This window comes from Hordeum vulgare, chromosome 2H (assembly GCF_904849725.1).
Source record: "Hordeum vulgare subsp. vulgare chromosome 2H, MorexV3_pseudomolecules_assembly, whole genome shotgun sequence".
NCBI lineage: Eukaryota > Viridiplantae > Streptophyta > Magnoliopsida > Poales > Poaceae > Hordeum > Hordeum vulgare.
Window position 1 is genome coordinate 4,709,853 of NC_058519.1, and position 13,515 is coordinate 4,723,367.

At 47.0% G+C, this 13,515-nt stretch overlaps 1 protein-coding gene and 1 pseudogene across 1 annotated transcript; both read right to left on the reverse strand.

Annotated features, from left to right (window-relative positions):
* Positions 1 to 256: 256 nt before the first annotated feature.
* On the reverse strand, positions 257 to 1,483 carry LOC123424822 (heptahelical transmembrane protein 4-like). The gene is made up of 2 exons (XM_045108517.1): positions 1,215 to 1,483; positions 257 to 1,139 (listed from the first exon to the last, which is right to left on the reverse strand). The coding sequence occupies exons 1-2, from the start codon at positions 1,481 to 1,483 to the stop codon at positions 470 to 472; spliced, it is 939 nt and encodes a 312-aa protein (XP_044964452.1). The 3' UTR covers positions 257 to 469.
* Positions 1,484 to 7,078: 5,595 nt separating this feature from the next.
* On the reverse strand, positions 7,079 to 13,230 carry LOC123424823 (annotated as a pseudogene).
* Positions 13,231 to 13,515: the final 285 nt, after the last annotated feature.

Below are 13,515 nucleotides of genomic sequence, written 5' to 3' on the forward strand. Positions count from 1 at the left end.
CTAGGTGTGCGTGTGCTTAGTCTAGAGCGATGACGTCCAAGATAACACTCCCATATAGTATCCAAACAAGTTCCACTTTACTGCTCTCAAACTCTTGCGGCGATTTAATTTGAAAATTTAAGCTTATAACGAATGCATTCCAAGTACTCTCAATTAGGAGATTACGTCCCATATCCCATAGCCTCTATTGATGTAATTTGAAGTAATAAAAAGGTGGAATTGAAACACTACTAATATTGTAAAATATACCGTTTATTCGTTGAAATTTTATATGAACCAATATCTCTTTGTCAAAATGATTGTCTACAAGCAGAGAGCTGTGTCAAAGTCAATTCATCATTCATATAAACATCTGAAACTTGATGATTTTTCTCGGTTGCTAGCATAACTTTGTAGCCCAGTAAAAACTGACATCATGACAAATCTTGTAGCACTAGGACTTCTGTCGTCCACCTCGACAGCAGTGAGCTCAGCATTGGTCCCTGTCCCTCCATCTCAAGTAAACCAGGCCTGCATGGTAGTGTGCGTAAGCGCCGGCGATGACAAGCACGTGGAACAGCTGGTGGCTATGCCCGACGAGATCAAACATTCCCGGCATGCACCTCTCCGGCACCCTCGTGGCGTAAACCAACACGCCGGCAAGGTAGAACGCCCCCATGGCCACCTCGTATCCTGTAGTGAGCACCGCCTCAGGACGTGCGCCGAACACGAGCATCTTGTGGACGATGGGCACGATGCTGGACGCGCCCATGCACGCGAATAGCGCAGCACGCGCCCACCGGAGCTCAGGCGCCTGGAAGACCGGCAGCAGCGAGACGGCCACGGCGGCGACGCCACAGATGGTGATGGAGCCTAGGTAGAGCGTACGGGAGAAGGGGTCACAGAGGAAGGTGTAGTAGACGACGGGGTAGAAGGAGGTGACGATGAGGCAGGTGATGCCGGCGTAGTCGAGCCGGAGCAGCACGTACGTGGCATGCTCAGAATGGCACGCCAGCAGGTGGCACCCGCTGCTCATCAGCAGGCAGAACATGGCGCCACACAGGTACGCGTAGAACGGCCACCGCGCGACCCGGCCGTGCTCCCCCGACGAGACGACGGACATGGTTAGCGCGAGGAACACGAAGAAGCCGATCAAATGCCTGCAGGGTTTCGTTGAAGAGACGTGAGATATGTTGTGATCGAGTGTGACATTAGGGGAGGCTCATGAAACCTACGTCCAGACGTTGATGGTCTCGTTGTGGAGGGCGAAGGCGCTGAGGAGCGCCTGCTTCACGGGCCACTCGCTGCGGTAGTGGTCGAGCATGAATTCGTCGTGCTTCAGGAAGGTCGGGAGCGCGTCGTAGCCCACGAGCTCGTACCTATGCTCGCAGCACGGCTTCACCACGTCGCCGCCGGTGGGTCTGCCTTTGTTTTTCGATGCAACAGCTTGATCGGCGTGGAGGCCGCCGTCGCTCCGGACGGTGGCCGCCGTCTTGGAAGCCATTGTTTGGTAGAGCCCGCGGAGAATATGCTCTTTTGTAGTGTGTACTGTCGGAGGGACTCTAGACAGAATTAAATTGGTCAATGCATGCAACTAAACCAATCTATCTCTTACTTACTCCGGAGTAAGTACAACATAAGATGATTTTTTTACACTGTCATAGCATTAAAATAGGTCTTATATTTTGATGCACACGGTATACTTCCTTCCTCCGGAGTTAGTTGACCCTCAAAATGGATGTAATTTCAGTACTAGATACATATGTTTGAGCGTCATCTAAGAACAACTCCAACGGGATGACCCATTTTATCCGCCGCCGCCCGTTTGGATCCGGGCTGACCCATTTACAACCCAAATTGGGACTGAAATGCGTACGCCCAGACGCGAAACGGGCGCGCGTCCTCTCGGTGTCCGCCCCGTCCACACCCTTCGATCGTCCAACTACCCGCGGTCAACATAATTAATAACGACCGCCCTCCGCGGGCCTACGCGTCAGTGACCGCGGTCGGCTTTTTTTAATTAGAGCATTTTGCGTCCTCTGCTCCCTCGTCGGCGACCAAAACCTAGCCGGCAACCATGGCCGGCTCCTCCCAAAACAAGGTGCGCTGCGCCCTAAGGAGGTCGACTACCTCCAGCATAAGAGAGTGTTGCGTCTGGCGTTGGAGCGCGCCTGTGTTGCGCCACTCCCGCCACCGCCACCACTGTTGCCACCAGCACTACCCGCGACGGCACAACCCGCCCCCAACATCAACGCCGTTGAGATCGACATCACTAGCCTCGACGCGACCACAAGGACGTCTAGGGCAGCGGCATTTTTTAATATTTAACTAATGTAATGGGACGCGCTGACTCTCTTCGGCCTTTGTGGCCAGCTTTAATGCTTCATTAATGTTTTTCTGTTCTCAGAAATGGTTTGCATAGTTTTTTTTGCGGGTCATCAATATAGATCGGGTCAGCGTTGAGCGCATGCGCCGATCCAAACACGGAAGCGGAGATTGGTGTCCGCCGGGCCGAACCAAACGGACAAAAAGCAGACAAAAACGTCGTCCATTTGAATCGACTGGTTAGAGTTGCTCTAATTATGGATGAAGTATCAAGTGCTAAAATAAGTTTAGATACATTCGTTCCAGCATCAATTAATCTCAAACGGAGAAAGTATTATCTACCTATGCCTACTTATATAATATAGAAAAAGTTGTTATTCCTGGTCCACTACTAGAATCACGTTTCGTCCAGAGTTCCAATTCTTCGCCGAGCCGCCCGCCCCGGGCAGACCTGCCGACTCTCCTCCGGTAGACCAGAAGGAACCCAAGAGGAGGGCAATAGACGACTCGCTGTGTCCGATGGTTCACTGTGGCGTTGGCACCGTTGCAACTGCATCGACGCTAGCTTACGATATTTTCTTCTTTCCTGGTATTTAAGTCTGCATATAAAACTTGTTTTAATTCAAACTCAATACCTATTCAAATTAATTTCATAATCCATGTAATGGTATTGATTTTGTACCGTGAATGCTTATATTTTTCGGTAAAGATGGTGAACTTCATGAAGTCTGAATTTGCACAAATGTTATTTGTAAGCTAAAAAGCCATCAAGGAAGTAATAATACTCGCATATTCGAGCATTGCTAACATAAATACATGGAAATAAAATGCAGATGTTTGTAAGATAATATTCTTGAAAAACACCTACCATTCTTTCGTCAAAACTCAAAAGGACACTGATAATCACCACGTGAGTGGTGGGAGCAACACCCGACCACACGTCCGATGGCCACTGTTTGTGACATGTCACCGCTCGCATACACAAGTAACGAAATTGATGATGTCTGCAGAAATCTTTTGTTTTTTTTCTTTAGAAATATTTTATCTCTTGAAAATAAAATCCAATTGAAAAACCATTTTAACCATTAAATTCGTCATGACGAGGTCTTCAAAACAAGATCTCATATTGATACGTTCCGATGACCTTTTCTTTGGGTTAAAAGTTATCATGTCTATTGCACATAAGTTGTCATCATGATTACATTGAAATTGCCATGATATATTTCAACTACGTTTTCCTATATGTTTAAAGTAAGTTTTGATATATTATAAAAAAAAATAAGAAACTTAACTTGCCACCCTATATGTTTAAAGTAAGTTTTGATATATTATAAAAAAAAATAAGAAACTTAACTTGCCACGATGTATTACGAAATTTCCAATGCTCCATGAAATAATTTTGACATTATATTGTTTATAAGTAAAAATAAATATGTCAAGAACCATTAACTAAAATTGCCACGGTGAATCACTTAAATTTGCCATGATACATGCACTAAAATTTACTATGGTTCATATACAAAATATTTTCCATGGTCAAAATACTAGAATTGCTATTGTCAAAATACAAAAATTGCCAAGATCTATAAACTCAATTTGCCACGATGAATTACTAAAATTTGCCATGAATTATGAGGTAAATTATCCATAGTTAATTACAAAAAAAATTCATAGTCAATTAATAAAAGTTGCTATGAAAAGTAGTTAAAATATGATGCTAACTTTAAATCTAGAAGAAATAACTAGATGAAACATGTCATGTCATCTTTATTTCAAACAGTATGAGAACTTCAATTGGATTTTTTGGCCCCCAAAAAAGGTCGCCGAAACAGATACAATACGGGATCTAGTTTTGAAGATCGTGTCGAGAAAGATTTAATTGGATTTTTTTATTTTAAGAGATAAAACATTTTGAAGTCCAATAAACCTAGGTGAATGATTATGGAGACGTGTGGACCATGTTATCTCATGTCATATGTGTGGATGTTATCATTTATGATGAAAATATGTGAAAACATGCACCTTCCATGATTTAGTCCATGGAATAATAAACCATCTGGAAGAGTGTAGAATTTAGTAACTGGCCTCATGGATGCTGGCGAAGGCCGAATGGTGGCTGCGGCGAGTGCCAAGGCCACGCAGCGGCTATGGAGATCGCGGCTGATCCGCGGTGGACAATGCCACGACCGCCATGGCAGACCCTCTCCACAGGGGTAGCAAGTTTTGGGCGATCACGCGATCCGATTCAGAGGATTCCGACTAGGAGGACGGCCGGAACATCGCCGTGTGCCAACGGTGGGATACTCCCCGAATCCCTCTAACTACGTGTGGAAATCTCTTCAGGTCGGCTACTCCGAAGAGGAGATCGAAGCATGCATTGACAGAGAGTTGTCCCGGCAACGGACAAAGCATGGGACGGGCTGAGAGAGGACGACAAGGTAGAGGTATTCCGGCTGGTGGTCCATCGGTGAACGACGCCGACTGCGATCTGGCCATGGAAGGGTCCGCTACCGAGGGTATGCATGTCTTCCTGCTCTTACCCTTGTGGATTTCATTGGGACATGGAAGACGATGCATAGGCGCCGGAAGAAGGGGCGACCGACGGCCGGGAAGTCGGCGTTGCAGATGCCGGCGACCGATCTCATTTCAATCGGGGCGGCCAGCCAGCTACGTTTGAAGGTCCTCCAGGTCTTGGACGGGCCGGGATCAGACGAAGTTGGGCCTATGTCACCTTGTTTTGTGGCCCAGTTACACACGGCGAAGAGCGGACAGACTCGGTCTGACGCTAGCCAGGGCTGAGCTACGTACGAGTCCATTATGTCATAAGATACTCGAACCAGGTTATAAAAGAAGATACTCTATCCAATAGCAACAATATGTTATATATAAATAGTGCTTCCCATTAAGTAATAAGATACTTCAACCAAGTTCTGAAAGTAGATATTTCATCCAATAGGAACATGCGGAGTTTATCACTAAAGTGAAAATACCTTACAAAAAAAACCTTGGGTGGTGGTGTTGACATCTCTTGATTCCTTTATCAAATACTTCCAATTATCTTCAATCTTCTTCCCTGTCAAATAATTCAAATACTTACTGTAAAAAGTTCAGACAAAAGTATGCTAGTAGCAGCAGACTAGCACACAAGTCGTAAATATGTAAGGTTGAATTGCATAGAAAAATGATTAGAGCAACTCTAGCAGACCCCGCATCCGCCCCCGACCCGCAAAATGCGGGTCGGGGCGGAAAAGCCTGCCCGATCAGACCCCGCATCCCGCCCCGACCCAAAAAATTTTTTAGGGGGCGCGGCAAATTCCCGACCCCAACCTCTGAAAATGTGGGTTTCCGCCTCGCGGATGCGGTGCCCTGCATCACAGAGAAGGAGTTGGCGGGAGGGACATTTCAGCCCGCGCTATTTTCCCCTCCTTCCGCCGCCGCCCCGCCCTTGCTTCTGACCGCCCGCCGCCAGCGATTCCGGCCATATCTGCAGGCGAGCCACTGCACCGCCCCTCCGGATCCGGCGAGAAGAGCCGCCTCCCGGCGCGGCCGCCGCCGCCGGGGATCGACCACCACCTCGTCGCCGCCACTGGTTAGTATCTTTTTTGTGGTTCCTACTATCCTCCCGCCAACTGCCCTAGAAGATGGAGTTGACCCCGTGCGAGAAGTTCCTACTATCCGATTCGTCCGATTCAGACGGCTCGGATGTTGAGACCATGCTTGCGACCTTTCGTCAGCAAACATTAGTCATGGTGCTTGCCGTGAAGGAGCATGAAGATGAGAACCGGAAGAGGAGGCGAGGATCGACTGTCGGCTGTTTGTGCATCCCCCGGAATCGCCATTTTGTGAACGAGATGTTGATGCAAGACTATTTCACGGAGAATCCTACATATCCTCCACACCTCTTCCGGAGAAGGTACCGAATGCGCCGATCCCTCTTTGTGAAAATTCTTCAAGCTTACGAGGAAAATTGCCGGTATTTTACTCAAAGAAGGAATGTCGCGGGCTTAAAGGGATTTAGTGCATATCAAAAAATCTCCGCAGCTATGCGGGCGATTGCATATGGCGTTCCGGCTGACTATGTTGATGAGTACCTTCGCATTGGTGAAGATACCACAATTGAGTCTGTGCGTAGATTTTACTCAAAGAAGGAATGCCGCGGGCTCAAAGAAGGAATGTCGCGGGCTTAAAGGGATTATTGTATTGTGTTTGATTCGAATAATTCAGTTTGTTTTCGGCTGTTGAATTATGTTGTATTTGATATTTACGGGCTGATGATATGCGGAAAGCAGGGGTGCAAAGAGCAGACCCCGCAAAGCCGATCCGTAAAAAAGAATATTTCGCTAATATACTTTTTTACGTATCAGTTTTGGGAGTCTGCATCCGTGCCAGACCGGGCCAGCCCGCAAAAGCTTTTTTTCGCGACCTGCAAACGCGTTTTGCGGGCCGGCGTGATACGGAGTCTGCTAGAGTTGCTCTTAGAACAAAGCATGTTACTAGTAGGAGACTGCTGCGGTGCTACTAGCAGACTAGACACTGCACGTCTCCACACAACTAGTACATTGTATTCTCAAATCCTAGAAAATAACCTACGGGTAGTGTGTCACATTAATCCTATCAAATTTGACTAAAACGAAGTACATATATGTTTGATAAGAATAGCAGTACTATAGTATAGACTAGCAAGAAAGCATATTTGCATTTGATTTGACATGAACCAAAACAAGAAACCCTGAACAACAGAATCATGTCATGAATGAATCATGTCATGAATGGATCAGCTGAAGAAGAACTCTAAAGTTGGGGATGAGGCTTGCACACATATAGTGCGGAGCAGGGGATGAACAAGCGTCCAGCGACGGATGTAGCTAGGCTGGCCGCCGACAGCGAAGCAGTCGTCGGAACTGGGCATGCGGCGGACCGGGCGCAACTGTGGTGACTGGTGAGATCCAAGCAACGGAGGGCGGTGGTCGCAGCAGGCGGCGTCCTATTCGACGGTTCGTTTGCTTTTTATAAATGCAACAAGAGTCGAAGCAGCGGTGTCGTCTCGCCTCCCATTTAATTGCAAGAAATAAATTTATTTAGTGAAAATCGCTCCTGCATGCAAGGACTGCTTTTCAGTACAAACGATGCCTTTGTTGCGTTTCTTCTTTCTTTTCTCAGTTTTTGGAATTGAGTGGGGGCACCAGGTCGGGGCCGGCTGGGGGCCTTACTGGGCTAGTGCTGGATATATAAAGGGAGAATAAAAAATTGAGTGGGGTCACTCAGCTGAACGTGCGTCCGCCCCTGGTCGACACATAAGGGGGTTTTCCACACCGACAACATCTCTTTGTTTTGGTTCCTTTCAGGCGGTATCCGCACCGAGTCGCCTTTGAGGGGGCTGAGTGAAGATTGAGGCTTTGGACCGGACACTGAGTTTTGATGCTCATATGGAGGTCTTCTTCGGTGGGGATGGAGGTAGATGCTGCCTCTTGAGCTTACATTGGTTTTTCCCTTAAAAAGAAAAGGGTGATGCAACACAGGAGCAGTAAGTATTTCCCTCAGTTTGAGAACCAAGGTATCAATCCAGTAGAAGAATCGCGTCAAGTCCAGAGTACCTGCGCAAACACAAAAGAGCTTGCACCCAACGCTATAAAGGGGTTGTCAATCCCTTCAAGATTGATTGCAAACTGAGATCTGAAAGCGGAAAGTGTAACGGAGTAAAAGAGTAAGACTGAAAAAATGGTGTGAAGTAGACCCGGGGGCCATAGTGTTCACTAGAGGCTTCTCTCAAAATAGCAAATATTACGGTGGGTTAACAAATTACTGTCGAGCAATTGATAGAACCGCGCAAAGTCATGACGATATCTAAGGCAATGATGATACATATAGGCATCAGGTCCGAGACAAGTAGACCGATACTTTCTGCATCTACTACTATTACTCCATACATCGACCGCTATCCAGCATGCATCTAGTTTGTTGAGTTCATGACGAACAGAGTAACGCCTTAAGCAAGATGACATGATGTAGAGGGATAAACTCAAACCAATGATGAAAACCCCATCTTTTTACCCTTGATGGCAACAACATGATGCGTGCCTCGCTACCCCTTCTGTCACTGGGTGAGGTCACCGCACGGTATGAACCCAAAACCAAGCACTTCTCCCATTGCAAGAATCATAGATCAAGTTGGCCAAACAAAACCCACAACTCGAAGAGAATTACAAGGATATGAAATCATGCATATAAGAGATCAGAAGAAACTCAAATAGGATTCATAGATAATCTGATCATAAATCCACAATTCATCGGATCTCGACAAACACACCGCAAAAGAAGATTACATCAGATAGATCTCCATGAAGATCATGGAGAATTTTGTATTGAAGATCCAAGAGAGAGAAGAAGCCATCTAGCTACTAGCTATGGACCCGAAGGTCTATGATGAACTACTCACGCATCATCGGAGAGGTCATGGTGTTAATGAAGAAGCCCTCCGTATCCGAATCTGCGCTCCGGCAGGGCACCAGAACGTGCCCCATCACTAGTAGAAAAAGGACCTATTGTCCCGGTTCGTGAGGGCCATTTGTCCCGGTTTTTGAACCGGGACTAAAGTGTCGGTACTAATGCCCTAAACCTTTAGTCCCGGTTCTTGCATAAACTGGGACAGATGGGCCTCCACGTGGCCGGCGCAGCGAGCCCAGGCAGGAGGCCCTTTGGTCCCGGTTGGTGGCACCAACCGGGACCAATAGGCATCCACGCGTCAGCATCTCAGGTGCTGGGGTTTTTTTTTTGAAAGGGGGGGGAGGGTTTGGGGGTTTTGGGGGGTTAATTTAGGTGCTTCATGTATTGTGTTAGCATGGTAATTAATAGAGAAAAGTGTCCTTTTTTTATCTCCGTGCTTGGTCGACACTGCGTACTATACGTATAGAGAGGACTAGACACGCTAGCTAGTTAAGCAAATGAAGGAAACAGAAGATCGTCATTAACAGATGCGTACAAAGAGAAGTGATATCGACCACCTCTCCTTCTCTGAGAGATTGGTCGAACAACAAGTTCTCGTATATCTATCCGACGCTACTGGCTACATATATATACAATATTAGTATCTTTTACAATATAATCTCCTAACTAAAATTGAACCCTGCAGGGTCCACATAGTATTCTCCGTCTTTAGCGATCACGTGGTCAAGAAAGAATGCCGTCAATTCCTCTTGAATTCCTCGCATACGATCTGGTGCTAGGAGTTCATCTCGCATCCGAAATATCTAATTTGAAGAAGGGGGTCAATACATATATATGAATAAATGAAACTGAACACAAATGATGGTAATAAAATAAAACTGTGAATATAATTATTTACGCACTTCATATTGTTTTCGGAGTAGCCCCGCTCAAAGGTCGTGTGGCGGATGGACTCGCAAATGTAGTATCCACAGTAATTAGTCCCTTCTTCCTGCCACAACCAGTTTACAAGAAATAGAGGTCAATCAAACTGATAATTAGCAAGCATGCTAAATGGTATTCATGAAACTAGCGCTTGAATCACTAGGAGATGCGTGGAAAATATATGCTACTCTAGTACTTACTTTCTGGTGTCTAAACTGCAGCTTCTTTGGCAGTCACGGAGTTTTTGAGGTGAATTTACTCCAAACCCTGCGAGACAAAGAAAACAATTACTTGATATCAGGAAATGAACAAATTGAAGTTGCCGATATGGTGCGATGATGATAGATTTAACTTACTTCTCTATAATTTCAGACATGTCCGAGTACTTCTTGGGATCTTTTCGTCTCGAGTCTAAGACGGTTACTAGTCCCTGCTCAAGCGTAATCTCTAGGAGAATATAGTGGAACCTACGTACGCATGCATAACTCATCAATTACATTACTATAACCTCGACTAATAAGGGAAACCGAATATGCACAAGACAGTAACACTCACTCAAAGTTGTAAGGAAAGAGTATTATAGCTTTGTTTTGATTTAATATAAACGATTGTAGCAGCTTGGCCTCGCTATCTTTGGCCTGAAATTTAACCATATATGCATCTATGAGATTTGTGTTAATGAACCCAATATCACCGATTTGTCTTTCCTTCAATTCGGCGATCTTCAATCTGCATAATATAGTGAGAATAATTAAAGATACATGCAATGAATGAGCTGATCTATATATAGAGACTTAATGACAGAAGTAGTACTACTTACAGGTAGTAGCAAGTGATCATTGACTTATCGAGGGCCTCTAGATTGAAAAACTCGAAGAACTCCTCAAATGGAACATTCAACAGATCAATTCCAACGAGGTCATGCTCCTCTTTAACTCTGAGCGTCAAAATATTCCTCCCCTCAGACTCTCTGCAGGTTTTCATATACCAATCATGGAATCTTCGCATCATCGTTGTTAAAGATTTTTCATCTTTGACGAGAGGCTTCCCGTACACGTATCTGTGTTCGTCCACGTCCAAGAAATCAAAATGTGCATCATCGGGCAGGTAATCTCCAAGATCGTTATAACCGGGCACCATCCCGCCCAGATGATTCACGACGACGCTAGACACCTGGAGCGGGGGCAACGATTGGTTCGCTTGTTCGCCTAGCTGGGCAACTTTTTTCCCAGCTCGTCGTTCTGCTAACCTTTGAGCACTCACAGTACTTCCCGACCACTCCGCTTCGATAAATGACTTTGTAAGAATGCGCTCATAGTTGTCTTTCACCGGAGACTTTGGTGGTTTCGTCAGGGCAGTCAGAGTACGCTTCGCTTTTACCGGATCTATCTTCTCCTCCGGAGGTGGATTTTTCTTTGCTTTGACCCCTTCAAAGAAGTTGATCACTTAGGCTTGCACGATCTTCACGTTTTCCTCCTCGCTCCTCTCGTATGGTAACTTCTCTGGAGTCTTCAGAGAAGGACCGTATCTGTATTGCCTGCCTCTGGCTGTACTGCTAGACGCCGGAGCAGACGGAGTGGCTGCGGCTGTCTTTCCTTTCTTACGAGGCGGAGGAGAAAGACGACACGCCGGAGGAGCCAGAGCGGCGGCGGGTCTCTTCCACCCTTGTTGACGAGGCGGAGAAGGAGGACGCAGCTGGCTGCTCGGGCGCGCCGGCACAGGCGGAGAAGGAGGCGGAGTGCCGCCACGCGCCGGAGAAGGAGGCTGAGTGCCCTGATCACTCGCCGGAGGAGGCGGAGTGCCCTGACTCGCCGAAGGAGGAGGAGTAGGCGGAGGCGTCCAGTTCGGAAGGTTGATGAGCTCCTTCCGCCATAGGCATGGAGTCTTCAGAGAAGAACCCAGCCGAATCTCCCCTTCACCCGTAGGGTGGTCAAGCTCAAGGTCGTCAAATCCGTCCGTTATTTGATCCACCATCACCCTAGCATATCCTTCTGGAATCGGCTGGCCGTGGTAGGTTGAGCCTGGTTCATTAGGTATAACAGAGTCAACAGCCGCCTTGACTTTCAATGTCATCCATCGCGTCATAAGGTGGCAATGTTGAGACTTTGTGATAGCATCCACGGGGTAGCCCTTGAAGACAGGCTCCAGCTGCCGAGTCTGCTCGGTGGAAGCCACGCTGCTTCTCCGCTGAGATGACGGGGTAGCTTCAGGGGAAGCTTCGGCAGGTCGTTTGCTGCGATCTGCTTCTCGTTCCTCTAGCCCTTGTACCCTTTAGTGCAGCGCCTGCAGTTGGCTATGCTCCACTTTCTTCCTCCTCTCCTGGGTTTTGTAAACCCCTGCGTCGGAAACCCAGCGTTCCACGGAAGGGAGCCTAGCGTGCCTCGTGTCCTTCCGGGGTGCTCAGGATTCCCGAGGGCCATTGTGAGCTCGTCCTTCTCTCTCTCCGGAACAAACGTCCCTTCCTGTGTTGCGGCGATATAGTGCCGAAGCTTCCTGACGGGTATTCGCAGTTGCTCTTCCGTCCAAACGCACTTCCCTGATATCAATGTCTCTGGTTCGACCCCTTTAGCAATCAGGTCCTTCTCAGCCTTGTCCCACAAAGGTCGGGCTTTGAGGTAACCACCTGACCCCATGCGATGTTGATGCTTCTTCTTCGCAGCATTTTTCTTGTTTGTCGCTGACATCTTCTTACTCTTTTCCGATGTCTTGTGGGACAGAAATGCGGGCCATTGATCTCTGATCTTCTCAAACCGGCCGGTGAATTCTGGTGTCCCTTCTTTGTCGACAAACGTTTTCAGCTCATTCTTCCACCTCCTGAATAGTTTTGGCATCTTCTTAAGAGCATGAGACTTGATCAATTCCTCTTTAACTAGCTTCTCTGGATCCTCCTGTGCCGGTAGGGTGAAATTTGCCTTAAGCATTGTCCAAAGATCTTCTTTCTGCATATCGGAGACAAAAGACGTCGGCACCTCAGGGTATTCCTTCTTTGGCTTTAACCATTGCTGGATACTGATCGGGATCTTGTCCCTAACAAGAACCCCGCATTGAGCACGAAATGCATCCCTTGTCCGGATGGGTTCAATCGGCTTGCCATCGCGCGTGATTGCTGTGATCTCAAACCTTTCATTCGAGCGTAACTTTTTCTTCGGGCCTTGTTTCTTTACCGAAGTTGAGCTCGATCCGGAGGGCTATAGAAAAAAGAAGAAAGACGAGAGTTAATTAATATGTGTACATATGAAAACAATGAAGGTATCAATTAACTAGTCAGCACGGGCTTAACTAATATATATATACCTGGCCGGACTCGGTTCGGTCATCGGAGCCGTCATCACGGTCTCCTTCTTGTACCTCCATTGGTTCACCGGAGCCATCATGAACATAGCCCTCTTCTTGTACCGGCATTAATGGGTCACCGGAGCCATCATGAACATAGCCCTCTTCTTCATCCGGTCCTTCCTGACCATCGGTGTCGTAGAGAATCGACGCAACGACATCACTTCCTTGTGCGATTATCTCCCACAACATCGCTTCTGTTGCTTCGTCTCGGGAGTGATCCATAGTTTCTTCAAATATTTACAACATGTCAATTATTATTCAAACATGGTACAGATGGATATATATTAGTGGCAAACGTAGAACTAGCTAGCTAATCACAATAAGGAATCATGTTAGTGGCCTCGACGCTGCTTCTCTAGGGTTTGGGGTGGCCTAGACAACGCTTCAAGGGTTTGGGGTGGCCTCGACACAACGCTTCAAGGGTTTGGGGTGGCCTCCATGACAACGCTCTTTTAACTTGGTAAATTTGGGTGACCTTGAGAGAGTTTGTCGGGTAGGGGCGCGGCG

Coding starts and splice junctions, on each gene's coding strand:
- LOC123424822 (XM_045108517.1), bottom strand. CDS start 1,483: ATGGCTTCCAAGACGGCGGCCACCGTCCGGAGCGACGGCGGCCTCCAC. Junction 1,140..1,214: donor GAGACCATCAACGTCTGGAC/GTAGGTTTCATG, acceptor GAAACCCTGCAG/GCATTTGATCGGCTTCTTCG.